At 40.1% G+C, this 20,121-nt stretch overlaps 1 protein-coding gene and 1 long non-coding RNA gene across 23 annotated transcripts in view; one reads left to right on the top strand and one right to left on the bottom strand.

The window, feature by feature from the left end:
* Positions 1–20,121, bottom strand: part of trpn1 (transient receptor potential cation channel, subfamily N, member 1) — a 269,947-nt gene that overhangs the window by 120,786 nt on the left and 129,040 nt on the right. For all 22 annotated transcript variants that reach the window (XM_069922285.1, XM_069922291.1, XM_069922289.1 and 19 more), the window contains 2 exons: positions 15,971–16,072; positions 14,578–14,679 (listed from right to left, as the gene is read on the bottom strand). In XM_069922285.1, coding sequence (XP_069778386.1) covers positions 14,578–14,679; positions 15,971–16,072 — 204 coding nt within the window. The remainder of the gene's footprint in view (positions 1–14,577; positions 14,680–15,970; positions 16,073–20,121) is intronic.
* LOC138755760 (uncharacterized) overlaps positions 1–20,121 on the top strand; it is a 56,020-nt gene that overhangs the window by 9,152 nt on the left and 26,747 nt on the right. The gene's annotated exons all lie outside the window — the stretch shown is intronic.

Genomic DNA, 20,121 nt, shown 5'->3' with positions numbered 1-20,121 from the left:
TGCCGGCTGAAGGAGAGCTGCGTCCGAGCAAATGTCGACTCCTGTGGACTGTGGTCGTAGTCCCTGCTGTGTTCCCTTCCACTTTCCAAGCCATGTATCTCTCTTGAGATATCTTCAAACCTTTAATTTTGACCTCTTATTTATGTCAGCATTTAATTGTGCCAGCTTTAGCAGCCCTGACTTCAGCTGTCAAGCTTCTGAGTTTTGGAAGCAACGTACTATTTTTTACCAAGTTTTTGGTTATATAATCTAATGCCCCAAAGTAGTTTCTCTTAAAACCGAAAAAAAACCACTTTGAGATGTTAAAGTCACTAACTAATGGTAAGGCGCTGTTGTTAAATCTTATATTAATTATCTTAGAAGGATTGTGTCTTGGGCTGCATTCATGATGCTGTGTTCAGATGCAACGGGGAATTCTCTGAGCCGGAGAATATATCTACCCGAGGAAGGTTAGATAAGTGCTCCTCGGGGCCGGGTTCTCCACTTACAGGTGGCCACCCAACAGCCACATTGGGGTAGAATAGGCAGTTTTACAGTCAGGTATTCTGGCCACCTGAAAGCGGCTAGAGAGAGAGACAGAAGGGAGTGTTGGACTGCAGGTGACACAGAAAGCTGTATCAAGCCAGGAGAAGCTTGTTGGAACTGAAACAGAAGCTCCAGAGTGGCGGATGGCTGAAGTGTTATCTGTCTGATGTTTCTCTTAGAAAAAGGGAAACAGAAATGAACTCTGTGGTAGTCTGAAAGAAAGAGGTTATCATCTGGAGAATCCTGATGGGGCAAGGTTCACCAGCAAGACATTGAGGGAGGAGTCACGTGATGGAGTAGTGGCCGGTCAGGGAATTCCAGCCCTCTCACGAAAAGTTAAAGAAAAACACACAAAACACAAAGGTACAAGATTAAAATTTAAAACAAAGTAAAAATAAAGGTGAGAAGAAAATGGCAGCGAAGAGAGAAAAGTCAAAAACAACGGGAAGAAGAGAAGAAGAAAGAACGTCGGAAGAAGAAGGTGAAGGCCTTACCTGTCCGAGGAGGCCCACCGCGGAGAGAGAAGCCCGCTCCCTCAGGTCAGTGGAAGTCCCGGGCTCGGGACTACAAAAATGGCTCGCAGAGCCGAGTAAAAGTGCGCAACCGCGCATGAAAAAAACCACACTGACGGGAGGGGGGAACAGCTGCGGAGTCGATCTCCACAGCTGAGAGAGACACCTGCAACACAGCAGTAGGTGCAGAACACGGAAAATAACGACAAGAAAGAAGAGGGTAAAAAGAAAACAAGGTAACAACAGATGGTCAACCCAGAGGAAGAAGAAGAAGAACAGAAAGAAATGGAAGAAGAAGAGAAAGGCAAGACAATGGGTATATCTTTTTTTAAAGAATATATGGAATCAGTGAAAGAATGGCAATTACAAGAATTTAATGAGATAAAAAGAAGAATTAAGAATGCAGAAGAAAAAATGAATAAAATAGAAATGGTCATATCAGAGATAGGAAAAAGAGTGGAAAATGTGAAAGAATGAGAAATAATCGTAGAAATGGAAGTAGAGGACTTAAAAGAGAAATTAGAAGAATCTAATAAAAAAGTTAAAGAGGCTCATGAGCTGTTAGCTCAGAAGATAGATATAATGGAAGAAATAATATAAAGATAGTGGGCCTTAAGGAAGATGAAGAAGGCAAGAATATGAGAGAATTTATAAAAGATTGGATCCCCAGGGTCCTAGGAAGACCAGAATTGCAGGAAGAAATGGAAATAGAGAGGGCACATAGAACATTAGCCCCGAAACCACAACTGCAGCAAAAACCAAGATCCATTTTAGTAAAATTCTTAAGATATACAACAAGAGAAAATATATTGGAGAAAGCAATGAAGAAAATACGAGAAGACAAAAAGCCACTGGAATACAAAGGTCAAAATTTTTTTTTCTATCCAGACATAAGTTTTGAACTCCTGAAGAAGAGGAAGGAGTTCAATACAGCAAAAACGATCTTATGGAAAAAAGGATATAAATTTATGTTAAAGTACCCAGCAGTACTTAAAATAGTTATTCCAGGGCAACAAAACAAACTATTCTCGGATTCAGAGGAAGCACGAAAATTTGCAGAACAACTACAAAACAAGCGGAGAGATGAAGACATGTAATGAGAGTAAAAATGACCACGAACTATATGTATGTGTGTATATGGGTATATGTGTGTGTATATATATATATATATATATATATATATATATATCATCAGACCATTTCATCAGATGCAAGGATCGACAATGAGATAGACAACAGACTCGCCAAGGCAAATAGCACCTTTGGAAGACTACACAAAAGAGTCTGGAAAAACAACCAACTGAAAAACCTCACAAAGATAAGCGTATACAGAGCCGTTGTCATACCCACACTCCTGTTCGGCTCCGAATCATGGGTCCTCTACCGGCACCACCTACGGCTCCTAGAACGCTTCCACCAGCGTTGTCTCCGCTCCATCCTCAACATCCATTGGAGCGCTCACACCCCTAACGTCGAGGTACTCGAGATGGCAGAGGTCGACAGCATCGAGTCCACGCTGCTGAAGATCCAGCTGCGCTGGATGGGTCACATCTCCAGAATGGAGGACCATCGCCTTCCCAAGATCGTATTATATGGCGAGCTCTCCACTGGCCACCGTGACAGAGGTGCACCAAAGAAAAGGTACAAGGACTGCCTAAAGAAATCTCTTGGTGCCTGCCACATTGACCACCGCCAGTGGGCTGATAACACCTCAAACCGTGCATCTTGGCGCCTCACAGTTTGGCGGGCAGCAGCCTCCTTTGAAGAAGACCGCAGAGCCCACCTCACTGACAAAAGGCAAAGGAGGAAAAACCCAACACCCAACCCCAACCAACCAATTTTCCCTTGCAACCGCTGCAATCGTGTCTGCCTGTCCCGCATCGGACTGGTCAGCCACAAACGAGCCTGCAGCTGACGTGGACTTTTTACCCCCTCCATAAATCTTCGTCCGCGAAGCCAAGCCAAAGTAAGTAAATATATATATATGTGTATGTATGTGTGTGTATACATGAATGTATCCGTATTTAGAGGAAAATATATATAGACAAGAATTAATAAGGGAAGGAAAGGGAATAGAGGGAATAAGGAGGGAATTAAAAGAGTGACCTTTGTTACATATGAAAATTGAAATCTTTTCCGGGGGGGGGGCTGGGTGGGGAGGAGTTACGGTCACTGCAAAATCAGTTGACGTTTGCGAGTGAATTCGCAAATCCAAATGGAGAGGGGAGATGTGGTTGCCCGACAAGGGAGAAAGGGCAACTCAGGAGGGGGAGGGGAGAAGGGGGTTAAAGAAATTTTAAATAGGAGAATAAGGAAAATGTTTGATGTTTTAGAAATGTTGTCTTATAAAGTGTTCAAAACAAGAAAGCAAAAATGGATAAGAAGGAAAGGTGATGATGGAGAAACGGAAAGGGAAGATAAACAAAGTATGAAATGGCTACGCTGAACTATATGACTTTAAATATTAACGGAAAACATAACCAAATCAAAAGGAAGAAACTGCTAAATTTACTGAAAAAAGACAAAATTGATATAGCATTTGTGCAAGAAACACATTTAACTGAATTGGAGCACAAGAAATTAAAGAGAGATTGGGTAGGACATTTAACAGCAGTGTCGTATAATTCAAAAGCAAGAGGAGTAGCTATATTAATCAGTAAAAATGTACCAATTAAAATAGAAGAGGAAATAATAGATCCAGCAGGGAGATATGTAATGATAAAATGTCAGATATATTCGGAGTTTTGGAATCTACTCAATGTATATTCACCTAACGAAGAAGATCAAAAGTTTATGCAAGATATTTTTTTGAAGATAGCGGATACTCAAGGGAACATATTAATAGGAGGGGATTTCTACCTTAATTTGGATTCAAATATGGATAAAACTGGGAAAAAAATTAACAGAAAGAACAAAGTAACCAAATTTATAATTAAATCGATGCAAGAAATGCAACTTTTGGATATATGGAGGAAACAACACCCAAAGGAAAAGGAATATTCATATTATTCGGGTAGACATAAAACATACTCAAGAATAGACTTATTTTTGTTATCAGCTCGTATGCAAGATAGAGTAATAAAAACAGAATATAAAGCTAGAATATTATCGGACCATTCACCCTTGATATTGACAATAGAGTTAGAGGACATCCCTCCAAGAATGTATAGATGGAGATTAAACTCCATGCTACTTAAAAGGCAGGATTTTAGAGAATTCATTGAAAGACAAATTAAAATGTATTTTGAAATAAATACGGAATCAGTGAAAGATAAGTTTATACTATGGGATGCAATGAAAGCGTTCATTAGAGGGCAAATAATAAGTTATGTAACCAAGATGAAGAAGGACTATAATCAGGAAACAGGGCAGTTGGAAAGGGAAATAGTAAATATAGAAAAAGAATTAGCAATGAAGGAAGATACAACTAAAAGAAGAGAATTGGCAGATAAAAAAATAAAATATGAAACACTACAAACATATAAGGTGAAGAAGAACATAATGAAGACAAAACATAAATATTATGAACTAGGGGAAAAAACGCACAAAATTCTAGCATGGCAGCTTAAGACAGAACAAGCTAAGAAAATGGTATTGGCATCAAGGAAAAAAAGACAAACAAATCACATATAATCCAACGGAGATCAATGAAAACTTTAGAGAATTCTATGAACAATTATACCAAACTGAAAACGAAGGGAAAGAAGGCAAAATAGATGAATTTTTAACTAAAATTGAACTACCAAAATTACAAATAGAGGAATAAAATAAATTAACAGAACCATTTGAAATAGTAGAAATACAAGAGATAATAAAAAAATTACCAAATAATAAAACACCAGGAGAGGATGGATTCCCAATAGAATTCTATAAAACATTTAAAGATTTATTAATTCCTCCCCTCCTGGAAGTAATCAACCAGATTGACAAAACACAAAGCTTACCAGATTCATGTAAAACAGCAATAATTACAGTAATACTAAAGCAAGGGAAAGATCCACTCGCACCAGCGTCATATAGACCAATATCATTACTTAACACAGATTATAAGATAATAGCTAAACTATTAGCAAACAGATTAGCAGATTATGTACCTAAAATGGTAAATCTGGACCAAACTGGATTTATTAAAAAAAGACGCACAACAGACAATATTTGTAAATTTATTAACTTAATTCATGCAGTAGAAGGGAGTAAAGCGCCAACAGTAGCAGTTGCTTTAGACGCAGAGAAGGCCTTTGACAGAATAGAATGGAATTATTTATTCAAAGTATTGCAAAAATTCAATTTACCAGAGAAGTATATTAATTGGATTAAAGCATTATATAAGGGGCATTGGCGAAAGTGACAGTAAATGGATATATATCAAAGCAATTTAACTTAAGCAGATCAACAAGGCAGGGATGCCCACTATCACCCTTACTGTTCGCGTTAGCTATAGAACCACTAGCAGAATTGATAAGAACAGAAAATAATATAAAAGGGATAAAAAAAAAAGACAAGGAATATAAGATCAGTTTATTTGCGGATGATGTTATAGTATACTTAACAGAACCAGAACTATCAATAAAAGAATTATATAAGAAATTGAAGGAATATGGGGAAGTGTCGGGTTACAAGATTAACGTAAATAAAAGTGAAGCAATGCCAATGAATAATGCGGATTTCTCAAAATTTAAGAAGGAATCACCATTCAGATGGCAAATGCAAGCAATAAGATACCTAGGTATACAAATAAATAAAAATCTCGGCCATCTATATAAACTCAATTATTATCCACTAATGAAAAAATTACAGGGCGATTTAGAGCATTGGAAAGATTTACCATTAACACTAATAGGAAGGATAAACTGTATTAAAATGAACATTTTCCCAAGGATATTATACCTATTTCAGCCATTGCCAATACACTTGACAGAGAAATTCTTCAAGGAGTTAAAGAAAATAATAAGGAAATTTTTATGGAAAGGGGGGAAACCGAAGATAGCACTAGATAAATTAACAGAATGGTATAAACAAGGAGGCTTACAACTGCCAAACTTTAAAAATTATTATAGAGCCGCACAATTAAGATACCTATCAGATTTTTACCAAACAAGGGAAAAGCCAGATTGGACTAGATTAGAACTAGATAAAATAGGGGAAAAGATACCTGAACACATATTATATAAATGGGATGAAAAATTGGTACAACGTAGGAGTTCTCCAGTATTACATCATCTGCTCAATATTTGGAAGAAGATTCATGTAGAAAGGAATAAAACAAATTACCAATTACCAAAACTAATAATGATGCAAAATCAGTTACTCCCTTTTACAATAGATAACCTTTCCTTTAGAGAATGGGAGAAAAAAGGGATCAAAAGAATAGAAAATTGTTTTTCAGGAAATAGATTATTATCCTTTGAACAAATGAAAGATAAATACAATATAACTCAAGATAGAGTGCTGGCATATTACCAATTGAGATCCTACTTGAAGGACAAATTAGGAAGCAGTCTGAGGTTACCAGAGGGAAGTAACTTTGAATATGTGATTACAGATACAATGATAATCAAAGATTTATAATAAATATGTATATTAAACTGCAAGAAAAGGAGAATTAGGAAACAAATGGTAAAACTAAACAAAAATGGGAACAAGATTTAAATATAAAGATAAAAAAGGAAACATGGGAGAAGTTATGTTCTGGAACGATGAGAAATACAATAAATACGAGGTTACGTATGATACAATATAACTGGATACACAGGCTATACATTACACCTCAAAAGTTAAATAAATGGGACCCAACAGTATCTGACAGATGTTTTCGTTGTAAAAAAGAAATGGGAACAACAATTCATGCAATCTGGACATGTGAGAAAGTAGAAAAATTTTGGGAAGATCTAAACCAGATATTAAATAAAATTACAGAAAACAATATACCAAAAAACCCAGAGATCTTCCTCCTAAGTAACATAAAAAACAAAGAATTTGGAATTGATTTGGATGGTGCACAAAAAAGATTTGTTAAGATAGCTCTAGCTTAGGCAAAAAAATGTATTATGTCAACCTGGAAATTGGAAGATAATTTGAAAATACAACAATGGTATATAGAAATGAATAAATGTATTCCATTAGAAAAAATAACATATAGTTTAAGAAATAATATTGAAATATTTGAACAAATATGGGAGCCATACATGAAACACAATAGAGAAAACCTACCGGGGACATTCACCACCTAAATTAACGAAAGGAGAAGGAAATGAAAAGAATTGACTCAGTGGAATTTCATTTATTTTTATTGAATGACAACATTGTTTGACTGGTTTAATGTATCTTAGATTTTGTACTTTAAATGGATGGGGGGGGGGAGGTAGGGAGGGTGGGATGGGAGGAGGGGGGGGGAGAAAATGACACTGTATATATTTGAAAAGGAAAATGTATGTATCATGGTCAATGTGGTTTATGGTGTGAAAAATAAAAACTTTAAAAAAAAAGCAAGACATTGAGGTGACTAATGGTGGTACCTCATTTGTGGAAATCCTGGAACAATACATCTCTCTCTGCAAACTTACAAGAACCTTCCTGAGCGGTAACCATTTACCTTTCGAGCACCAAAGCCTGGTGAACTTTATACATGTTAAATTCTGTGCACAGTATAAGAATTGCCTGCAACCAGAGAACTTGGAAGAATGAGAAGTGAGATTGGACTGTGAACCAAAGAACTTTCTTAAATTTACACACATTACATACACATGCACTTAGAATTAGAAAGGGGTTAAGTTAGGTTGGTTAAGAGTGATAAGTTAAAGTTTGATTCTGTTTTCATGTTTAAAGATAAATAAAAACAACTTTTGTTTAAGTAACTATTTGTTAATGTTGAATATCTATTGTTGCTGGGTTTTGGGGTCCTTTGGGCTTGTTCTTTTTTTCTTCTTTGGCTTGGCTTCACGGATGAAAATTTATGGAGGGGTAATGTCCACGTCTGCTGCAGGCTCGTTGGTGACTGACAAGTCCGATGTGGGACAGGCAGGCATGGTTGCAAGGGAAAATTGGTTGGTTGGGGTTGGGTGTTGGGTTTTTCCTCCTTTGTCTTTTGTCAGTGAGGTTGCTGCCCGCCAAACTGTGAGGCGCCAAGATGCACGGTTGGAGGTGATATCAGCCCATTGGCGGTGGTCAATGTGGCAGGCACCAAGAGATTTCTTTAAGCAATCCTTGTACCTCTTCTTTGGTGCACCTCTGTCTCAGTGGCCAGTGGAGAGCTCGCCATATAACTAGATCTTGGGAAGGCCATGGTCCTCCATTCTGGAGACGTGACCCACCCAGCGCAGTTGGGTCTTCAGCAGCATGGATTCGGTGCTTGCGGACTCTGCCAGCTCGAGTACTTCGATGTTGGTGATGAAGTCATTCCAATGAATGTTGAGGATGGAGCGAAGACAGCACTGATGGAAGCGTTCTAGGAGCCGTAGGTGATGCCGGTAGAGGACCCATGATTCGGAGCCGAACAGGTGCGTGGGTGTGACAACGGCTCTGTACACGCTGATCTTTGTGTGTTTCTTCAGGTGGTTGTTTTCCAGACTCTTTTGTGTAGTCTTCCAAAGGCGCTATTTTCCTTGGCGAGTCTGTTGTCTATCTCTTTGTCGATCCTTGCATCAGATGAAATGGTACAGCCGAGGTAGGTAAACTGGTTGACCGTTTTGAGTTCTATGTGCTCAATGGAGATGTGGGGGGGCTGGTAGTCATGGTGGGGAGCTGGCTGATGGAGGAACTCAGTTTTTTTCAGGCTGACTTCCAGGCCAAACATTTTGGCAGTTTCCGCAAAACAGGACGTCATGCGCTGGAGAGCTGGCTCTGAATGGGCAACTAAAGCGTCATCGTCTGCGAAGAGTAGTTCACGGACAAGTTGCTCTTATGTCTTGGTGTGAGCTTGCAGGCACCTCAGATTGAAGAGACTGCTATCCGTGCGGTAACGGATGTAAACAGTGTCTTCATTGTTGAGGTCTTTCATGGCTTGTTTCAGCATCATGCTGAAGAAGATTGTAACACTGTGAAAAATAACTTGCCTTGTGTAGCATGAACAAATGCTCTCATGACTGGAGGGAAAACAAATGCTTTTATTAGCATATAACTGAATATAGAGTCTTACAGTGGTTTTCAGAGGGGCTCAGGATTTAGACAGGAAACCCTATATATGGGTAGATGGGGGGGTGGAGCTAGGAGGCGGATTCAGCCATCAGTATAACACACAACCAGTGAATCTCAATTCAATGCACCTTGTAAATTCTTTTAAACTTTTCCCCTCTCACCTTAAAACCAGGCCCTGAGAAAAAGATCATCCATCTTATTTATGGCTCTCTGCCTCTCATCATTTTGTCTGCTTTTATCAGGTGTTCCAGAGAATTAAATCCATTAGTCCAACATCTCCCTCTATATACTGTATATTATCATGTAAAAGTCAAATTTTGTAAACTATTTTTTAATGTTAAATTCATGGGGTAAACTATTACATGGATAATGCTTTTGAGCTGAAATTCACATTAGAATCAGAAATACCATACCAGTAGCAGAAGTCCAAATTATTTCCAAATGAATAAATAATAAAAACACAATGAATTAAAGTAATATACAGAGTCTGCAAATCAAAACGCAGATTCTACAACGGGGGAGGTTGGGACTGCAGTAGGTTTCTGCGTCATCGGAAGTGTCGGGTGCTCTGATTGGCAGGAGGTTGGGGCTGAAGTGAGAGCCTGCGTTTGATGCGTTGGAAGCTCCAATTGGTGGGAAGCTGGGACCAAGGCAAGAATCCACATTAGAGGTTCAGGAGCTCCAATGGGCGGGTGTCTGGGGCCGAGGTGAGAGTTCGCGACCAAGGCATCAGGAGCTTCGGCTTGCGGGCGGGTGTGGCCGAGGTGAGAGACTAAGGTTGACTTTTAAATGAGATATCTGGAAAATTATAGATTTTTTTGACCTAAAATAGGGTGTCGGCCTTGACATGAGATTGACTTTTGCACAAGTATATATGGTATGGTAGCTCATATTCTCCTATTCAGGCAGCTCTGGTGAAACTCTACTGCACTTTCTTCCAAGCCTTCACATTCCTCCTGCAATGCAACCAAACCTGCAGAGAATGTTCTAAATGTGGCCCAGCTACAGTTTTATACAGATGCATGACCTCAAATTTTATCCTCAGTACCCCAAATGATGACTATTAAGCTGTGAATCCCATTCTGCCACATTCGCTCTGTGTGCCACTGCATTGCATCTGCTGTTAGGCAGTATCCAATTTCCAGTAACAATAAAGTTGTAAGCATTATAGAATCTAATTATAGATGGTATTTTCCCATGTTCTTGGCTTTCCAGTAAGAATGAGTGAGGAAAAAGTCAATAACAGGCGTTCCCTGTGTTAACGTCAGTTCCCTCACTAAAAGCATTTCCAAAAGCAATTGAATCTGAATTTATTTTGGTCCTTTGACCTAAATGCACAAACTTCATGCCATTAAAAGAAATGTTACCCTATAATGCAATAGAGAAGAAATGAACTAATGTACATCACATTCAACTGCCAATGTATTAGCTTCAGTTTCCAAAGTGTATTTTAATTGTTACTCTTTTAATATTATTTCCCACACTCTTTTATTTCTTTCAAGGTTCACTGAGGTTCATCCACCCTGCAATTGCAGCTGCCTCTAACTGTTATATTCCTGCACTGTCTTGCAGTCCAAACAAATAGTAGCCTGAGGCTAGATTGTTCTGAGCATTGGTTGAAACAGGGAGACAGGCACAATCTGTCCTTGGCAAGTATTTCTGGACCTCACGAGGGGACCACACTAAAACACTAGGGGACCACACTAAAACACTAGGGGACCACACTAAAACACTAGGGGACCACACTAAAACACTAGGGGACCACACTAAAACACTAGGGGACCACACTAAAACACTAGGGGACCACACTAAAACACTAGGGGACCACACTAAAACACTAGGGGGCCACACTAAAACATAATCACTACACAATGATTGCTGCCAATTTATATATTGGGCTGTAACCAACAGGCATTTCCCACACTGTTGGCTGCTTGGGTCATGACTGTTACAATTTGAAACTTAATATAATGTCATCTTAGATGTAATCCAATTCTGTTCTAAGTTTAACTTTCTGGAAAACATTATGTTCATAAAGAGATGCTGACCACATTTGGACACGACCATAATCCTTTTGGTTATCGGGACCAATGCCTGAAGTGGGCGCACAAAATCTGTGAACCGGTGCGGACTCGAAAGGCCAACATGGCCTGTTTCCGCTCCATAAATGGTTATATGGTTATTAGGTATTGCCAGCTATTGCTTCCTGCTCTGTAAAACCAGAGAGCATTTGCATTTATATGATGCTGTTCATGACTTCAGTGGTCCTCAAAGTAGTCCTCTATAGTCAATTCGGAAGATTTGAAGAATTGCTACCATAGTAATATAGGGAAATCTTGATCACCAGTTTCTTGCCAGCAAGGAAATGAAATGACTGCATTAATAAAGAAAGCCTTTGCTTTAGCCATGCACTCCTGGGCTTTTATTTCTTTCAAGGTTCACTGAGGTTCATCCACCCTGCAATTGCAGCTGCCTCTAACTGTTATATTCCTGCACTGTCTTGCAGTCCAAACAAATAGTAGCCTGAGGCTAGATTGTTCTGAGCATTGGTTGAAACAGGGAGACAGGCACAATCTGTCCTTGGCAAGTATTTCTAGACCTCACGAGGGGACCACACTAGGGGACCACACTAAAACACTAGGGGACCACACTAAAACACTAGGGGACCACACTAAAACACTAGGGGACCACACTAAAACACTAGGGGACCACACTAAAACACTAGGGGACCACACTAAAACACTAGGGGACCACACTAAAACACTAGGGGACCACACTAAAACACTAGGGGACCACACTAAAACACTAGGGGACCACACTAAAACATAATCACTACACAATGATTGCTGCCAATTTATATATTGGGCTGTAACCAAAGGCATTTCCCACACTGTTGGCTGCTTGGGTCATGACTGTTACAATTTGAAACTTAATATAATGTCATCTTAGATGTAATCCAATTCTGTTCTAAGTTTAACTTTCTGGAAAACATTATGTTCATAAAGAGATGCTGACCACATTTGGACAACTATATTTTGCTCCTCCATGTCTGCTTTAGACAAATTGAGACACAGAGTCTTGTGCTCCAAAACTTATATATTTAGTATGTTTTTCAAATAATTTGATGACTGATTTATTTGTTCTGGTTATAATGACATTTATTGTGGCCAAAATGTAAACAGAAACTTAAGGCCCTTTTACACTTACATCCCACTAAATGGGCCGTTCAGTGCTCCAGGATAGGAATGGTGTTTTTGCTGTTCATACTTGACCACTCTTAACTGGGACACTGCATGTGCTCACACTTGCAAGGAGCCATCCCTGGGGTTAGAGCTGTTCTACCTTCTACTGGTGCCATCATGATGGATCGAGCAATGGTGGACCTGCCCTAAATCCTTATGAATGTATTATGATCTTATATTTGAACAAAATTAATCATGACTAGTTATAACATAATTAAGCTTTATATATAGCACAGTATGAGCCCTTCAGCCCCTGTTGTTGTTGTGCCAACCTATATAAATCTTTAGAAAGGACTGTGAGAAAGTGCTAGCAATAAATAGCAATAGCTGATCATTTTTGTTTATTGTGGGAAGTTGGTAGTGTTATTATGCACAATATATAAATACTATGGGAAAAAGCGATGGAGGACCTGCCCTCCCAGAATGCTGTGTGCCCGAGAAAGGGCAATATGCATGGCTGCATGCATGGAGCACTCATAGAGGGGTTTCTCTGTTGCATGGCATTCTGGGAAGTCAGGTCCACCATCGCTTTTTGCCATGGTCTTTATAAATTGTGCGCTATAGCGCTACCAACTTTTCCCACAATGTTTAAAAATTGTCTGTTATTGCTATTTATTTCCTCTCTCTCCCACTGTCACTTTCCCACAGCAAAGTTTATACCATTATTTTAATCTTTTCTTTCTTCACGTTCCTGCACTCATGCAAAACCTCCTGTCATTTCTATCCTAGAATACAAATGCCCTTTCTACACTTGCCTGATTGCAACACTGGCGTCTACAGATAGCAGGGATTGTACTGCCATTGCAGAGCAGCAGCCATCATCAAGGATCCACACCACCCAGCATATGCTCTATTCTCGTTGCTGCCATCAGAAAAGAGGTATAGGTGCCAAAAGACTTGCACCACCAGGTTAAGGAACAGCTTCTACCCCTCCACCATCAGACCCGTCAACAACAAACTTAATCAGGGACTCTTTAAAGATTCTTATTTGTGCACTTTATTTTTGATTTTTAAAATTCTCTCTGTAATGCACAGTCAGTTTTTTACATTTGTTATCTATTTACCATTAAGTGGTGATTCTACCTCTTCTGCAGGAAAAAGAATCTCGGGGATATATGTGATGCCATGTATGGACTCTGAAAATAAATCTGAAATCTGAATCTGATCTGAACCGAACCATGGTATATTTTGAATGGTGCAAGAAAACCGGAGCACCCAGAGGAAATCCACACAGACACAAACTCCTTACAGACAGTGCTAGATTTGAATCTCGGCCACAGTTGCTGGAGCCATAACAGCATTATACTAACCTCTACACAAACCGTGCTTTCCTCTTGCCAAGTTTCCAATTAAAAGAAGGGCATTCTTTTTCCACAAGAACTTTTTCTATAACATTGCCCTTTGGTTTTGTTTCTCTCTGACTTATGCTGCACCCAGCTGTATCTTGTCTAAAAGAACCTTACGTGGAACATTGTGGATGATGCAGCTGCTGCTTCATGGTATTATCTACTTAGGTTCAATCCTGACTCCTGGTGCAGTCTGTGTGGAGTTTGTACATTTTCCCTGTGATTGTGCGGGTTTCTTCCCACATCCCAAAGAAGAGGAGATAGGTATGTTAAATTATCCAACCTAGGGAAAATCTGGGGCGAGCTGATAGACATAAGTTAAAGGGAAAATTATTGCAGAAATAAGACTGTGTTGCGAGCCAACATAGGCTGAATGGTCTCCTTCTAAGTTGTAAGGAAATGTGAAAATGTTCCTATATCGTATAAAATGTTATATTTACAGCTATGGATAATGGGAAGAATGGCAGTTATCCAAATTAAATCACCATAAAACAGTATGACCAAAGTTATTATCAAAATGTTATTTTGTGGTCTCAGAAAAAATATTAACTCTTTCCACGGATGCTGCCTGACCTGCTGAGTGTTTGCCACACATTCTGTTTTTATTTCAGATTTCCAGCATCTGCAGTTTTCTTTATTTTGACAGTTATTTTTGTGGGATGAGATCAGTCAACTGGATTTTGTTTCCTTACTCGTCATTTAAGTAGGTGAGTGAGCGTTAATTCTGCCTGGTTCAGAACAATAAGCACTTCGTCTTTTTGTAACTTCTGCTCACTTCATTACCATTGAAGCACGTCAGAATTTGAATGGAGGAAGTACCTTTGTTCGGGCCAGCACATTAGATTTAAATTTCTCAGACAGTACTTCAACCACATTGGTGTGTCCTCGCTCAGCAGCAATATGCAATGGTGACCGGTCCATCTGTAAGATTGAAATGAATAGCATTGGTCCACATTAAATTACCATAAAGAAAGTGTAATCCAATGCTATTAACCACATTATTTCATAGACTAGTACAAAGAAGACTATTTGGTTCATTGTTCTTGTTAATATAGTCAGGATAATGTGAACTATTTTGTAACCGTGTAAGAGTACACCATTCTCACTGTAGTAAATGTAGTGCAGTGTGTGTGTGTGTGTGTGTGTGTGTGTGTGAGTACTTTCCTTAGATGGTGGAAGGCATTAGTAAGTAAAGTCTTTTGCATGAATTAAATTTTGCAGTCTCCAAGTTATTTAAGAAGCCTCCCAAGTAACATGGTGGAAGTGGTATAAGAAAACAAGAATAAAGCCAAGCAATTCATTATAAGTCACTCATATATTTGTTCCCCACAATCCTTATCCCATGGTCTACACAAAATGTTGGCACTATTTAGTCTCCAAAAAATAGAATGTAATTTCAGATGAGCAAGGTCATTGGTTCCATCGTAATTACTAATACCTTCCAATGTTGTGTCTAATTGTTTCATTGGCTTTTTTTCCCCTCTCTTCTTCCTGGAAGCATACACATTTGCCTGACCTCTCTCACTCACCACCGTGCTTTTCGTGAATTTGTGATTGGATTTTATGGTCCTGTGGCTTGCTCTAGTCTGCCTTGAGGATTGGAAGCCACACCTGTCAATCGGACTGTACAGCCCAGGACATCACAGGCAAATCCCTCCCCACCATTGAGAACATCTACAGGGAACTCTGCTGTCAGAGAGCAGCAGCGATCATCAAGTATCCACATCACCTAGCATATGCTCTGTTCTCACTGTTGCCATCGGGCAAGAAGTATAGGTGCCATAAGTCTTGCACTATCAGGTTCAGGAACAACAGCTACCTCTCCACCATAAGACCCCTGAACAACAAATTCAATCAGGGACTCATTTAAGGACTCTTACTTTTGAACTTTATTGATTTTTCTCTCTCTGAATTGCAGTTGGTTTGTTTACATTTCTTAATTTGAGTACATTTTTTGCACTTCCAGTAATTGGTGATTCTGTCTGGCCCGCAGGAAAATGAATCTCAGGGTTGTATGTGATGTCATGTAGGTATTCTGACAATAAATTTGAATCTGAAATCAGGCTGACCACAAGACAAGGAACAAGTTGGGGCCAAAGCCAGTCTTCCAGGTTTACAGTTGGAATCTTCACGTATCGCCAGCACTGAGAATGAATGAAATACACAAACTCTGTTTAATCAGTTACATCTACAGCTAAATTGAATGCAGTACCTTGTCTGTGATGTTTGGATTGGCTTTGTACTGATAGAGGAACTTCAGCATTAGTTCATCTCCTTCCCCGGCAGCAACATGTAAGGGAGTCTGACCTTCCTCCTGCAGTGAAGAAACAGGCAGAAGTGAGAAGTGCCATCTCCCTTCCCATCCATTGAATACACTGTATATACTTGTGTAATAGTTGATCCCATGTAAAAGTCGACACCCCAAAATTGCATATTTTCTGTATATCGCAAGTAAAAGTTGACCCACCTATTTTTGGTCCAAACCACCCATCTATCCAAGGTCCCAATGTCTCGACTGAGAACCCTCACCTTGGCTGCCCACCTATCTGAGCTCCTGACGTCCTGACCGCCTGCCTTTCCGAGCTCCCTATGTCCTGACCACATATCCTCGTCCTGGCCGCTCATCAACCGCGGTTCCCGACGACCCGACTACAGATCCTTTCCCCAGCCAGCCGTCAATCAACCAGAGGTCTTCACACCCCAACTGTGGATCCATGCCTCAGCTGCCCACCCATCAGACTCCCGAAGACCTGAATGCAGACTTATCACCTGGTCCTGGCCATCTAAGCTCCTGATGCTTTGAACAACAAAGGTACTTACCACAGTCAAAAGTACAGGTACATGACCCTTTATCCGGAAATCTAAAATCTGGAAAGCTCCAAAATCCGGCAAGTGGGGAGAGAGGCGGCAGTGCGGGTCAGGCGGGCAAGCGACCGGTAGTGCGAGTCAGGCGGCTGAAAGACCAGTAGAACAAGTCGGGAGACTGGCAGCGTGAGTTGGGCAGCCGAGAGACCGGCAGTATGAGTCGGGCTGGCGAGAGACCGACAGCGTGAGTAAGGCGGGCAGGGGGTGGGGGGGAGAGACCACCAGTGCGAGTTGGACATTCGAGGTACCGGCAGCATGAGTTGGATGGGCGAGGTACCAGCAGCGCGAGTCGAGCAGGCGAGGGGAGACGGCAGGACAACTGGATGGGGGTGGGGGTGGATATGGCAGCACAATTCGGGTGAGCTTAAATCTGGCTTTCCTAAATCCGGAAAAATCAGAAATTTGGAACACACTGTCCCCCAAGGGTTCCGGATAAAGGATTGTGTACCTGTAGCAGCTGTGTAAAAGAGCTGAAAAATTGGCCCCCAAAACCTGACTATTACACGAATATACACAATATTCGTCATTGTAAAAACAGAAAAAATTCATTTCCCAAGCATCCTAATCTTGGTCTTTCCTTGGATTTTAGACAACACAGAGAAATTATTCTGTGCCTCAGAAACAAGCAAAATTCCAGGAATAGCTCCAACATTACCAGTCATTTGAATTAACTTTCAATACCAGACTTTGCCAAACATGAGGTTTGATATTAACTCATACACAGGAATGTGTCAAGCTGCCAATTAATCCTGTTTATGATGAATTATATTTGTAGCTCCTTAAGATTATAATTATGTTCTTTTGTGTATTAAAGCCTGATGGTATCATTTAACTTCATCTATAATGTTTAGTACATTGCATGAAACATTACTTCATTTCACAGAGACAGTATGAACAACAAAGAATATGAAACGAGTTTCTAACCAGCTTCTTATTAATTAACTGCCTGAAGTGTCACAGCTTTTCTTCTGTCATTCAACTAATTCTTAATGCAGTAAATAATTGACCTGTTACCATATATGTTGGCATATAAGACCGTCCTTGAATGTTAAAAATTTCACCCCAAAATAAGGGGTCATCTTATAAGCCAAGTATAAAATCCAAACCTTGACAGCGCCAAGTATACAATGCGAACCTTGACAGCGATGTCTCAGCACTCCCTTTTGGGATCCATCCACCCAATCCAACTGTCTTAGGCTCTGTACAGGTAATTTACTTTTAAAATATTGTGACAGCATCACTCCTCTGGTCAGAGGTAAGTGTCAGACTTGGGTTGATCTTATACAGCGAGTATAGCTCAAAACCTCCAGAGAAAGTGGAAATTCTAGGGTTTGTCCTATACAAGAGTTGTCTTATAAACTGGCATATATGGTAATCCTTTTAAAACTTACAGAACCAAATTTCTCAATAATCATACTATTTTAGCAATTCCTTTAAAATTATGCAGGATTAAAACAATTGTTTTAGGGAGGTGGTCACCAACAACAGTCATGTAAACATCGAGGAGTTAATGAGCTCAGTAACTGGCTATATCAGCAAATGCATTGAGGATGTCACTGAGATCAAATGTTACATGAGGGCTAACCAGAAAGCATGGTTAGATGGAGAGATCTGGGCACTTCTCAGTGCTCATGATCCTGCCTTCAGGACAGGAGACACGATGGCACTAAGATCAGCCAGGGCTAAACTCTCCCATGCAATCTGGAAGGCAACACGTGGGTATACATGGAAGATCCATACACAGCTGTGGCACGAGGCGCATATGTCAAGGGATCAAGACCATAACAGACCACAAGACAACCTTGCGAGAAAAGACAATGAAAGACTGAACATCTATGCACGGTTCAATGAAAAGAATAGGCTAATAATAAAGAAAGCTTAACGTCTCCCTGATGAACAGGCACCCTGCATAGCCTTGGCCAAGATGAGGAGAACCCTATCCAAGGTGAATCCTCACAAGGCAACGGGACCAGACAACATGCCAAGCCGGGTACTGATGTACTGCGCCAATGAACTTTTTCAACACATCACTACAGCAGTCCAACATCTCTAAGGGTTTCAAGACAGCCACCATCATCCCAGTAACAAACAGGCTGACAGTAACAGGCCTCAATGACAACCACTCTGTGACCCTGACCTCCACCATTATGAAATGCTTTGAGCGTCTAGTGATGGAATATATCAAAGCACACCATCCAGAGACACTTAACCCATTTTAATTCACCTACAGATGAAAACATTCTACTGACAATGCTATAGCCTTGTTCTTTCATTCCATCCTGACCCTTCTCATCGACATCAGTTCCATATTAATACGATCATTCCCAAAGGCTGGTAGAGAAGCTATCCTCGCTGGGAATTAACACCCCTCTCTGTAACTGGATTCTGGACTTCCTAAAGGAGTAAGACCACAGCCTGTCTGGGTCGGCAACTGAACGCCAAGCACCATCGTGCTGAGTACTGGTGCACTTCAGGGCTTTGTGCTCAGCCTGCTCCTGTTCTCACCACTGACACACAACTACAACCGCCAGATCCAGCTGCAACAGAGTCATCAATTTTGCAGATGACATGACAATAGTTGACCTAATCACTACAGAGAAGAGGTGGAAAGTCTTTTTAAAAATATTTTATTTTTGATATTTTTCAAAAATACACTGTACATAATAAAATTTCCAATATCACAATATATTAAACTTTTTATTACAAATAACAGCAAACAATAACTAAATAGTCACTACCTCCCTCCCCCCTTCCATACATACAAATCAGCTTGCATATTTTTTTAAATATATAGAGTACAATGGGGAAACCACATTTAAATATATATAATACCGAGTAGTTGCATTTATAGACCTTTTCCTTTTTATTACTCTATTTGGGGCCCTAGGTGGTCCAGGTATGACTGCCAGATCTTTACAAAAGTGTCATATTTATTCTTTAAGTTATATGTGATTTTTTTTCCAAAGGTATACAGCTGTTCATTTCCACAGTCCATCATGTTGTAATGGCCTATCTGACGACACTACCTTACGCAAGTGGCAATAAATGACACTGGAGACAGTAGAGTCAGGAATCAGTACCTTTATTGTGCTTAACCACAGCTTTTATAGTTCCCTCTGCGCTTTTCATGCTGAACCTTCTGGGATGTGATAGTGACATCACTTTCCAACCTCGGGTATTGGGTGCCATAAAAAGAGCGGGCTCTTATTCACATACTTTTCCTAATTGCTGGTGCCTGGCTTGTAGCTGGAGGACTGAGACATCATTGGAGCCTATGCACTCTGGTAATGCGCTTGCTTAACTGTTGTGGCTGCGCGTGATTCTGTTGTATGCGTGGGGCTCCCGCCACAATGTTATAAGTAGAGGGGAAGTCGGACTTCCAAGTGATCGCAATACATTTTTTTGCTACCGCCAGTAGCATTTTTATAAATGAGATTTAATATTTATTTATTTTGTTGCTTATTTCCATAAAATTACCTCTTAGATATAGCTCTGGGT

The sequence above is a fragment of the Narcine bancroftii genome, chromosome 2, assembly GCF_036971445.1.
Source record: "Narcine bancroftii isolate sNarBan1 chromosome 2, sNarBan1.hap1, whole genome shotgun sequence".
In the NCBI taxonomy this organism is placed as follows: Eukaryota; Metazoa; Chordata; class Chondrichthyes; order Torpediniformes; family Narcinidae; genus Narcine; species Narcine bancroftii.
This window is presented reverse-complemented; position numbering and strand designations above follow the sequence as displayed.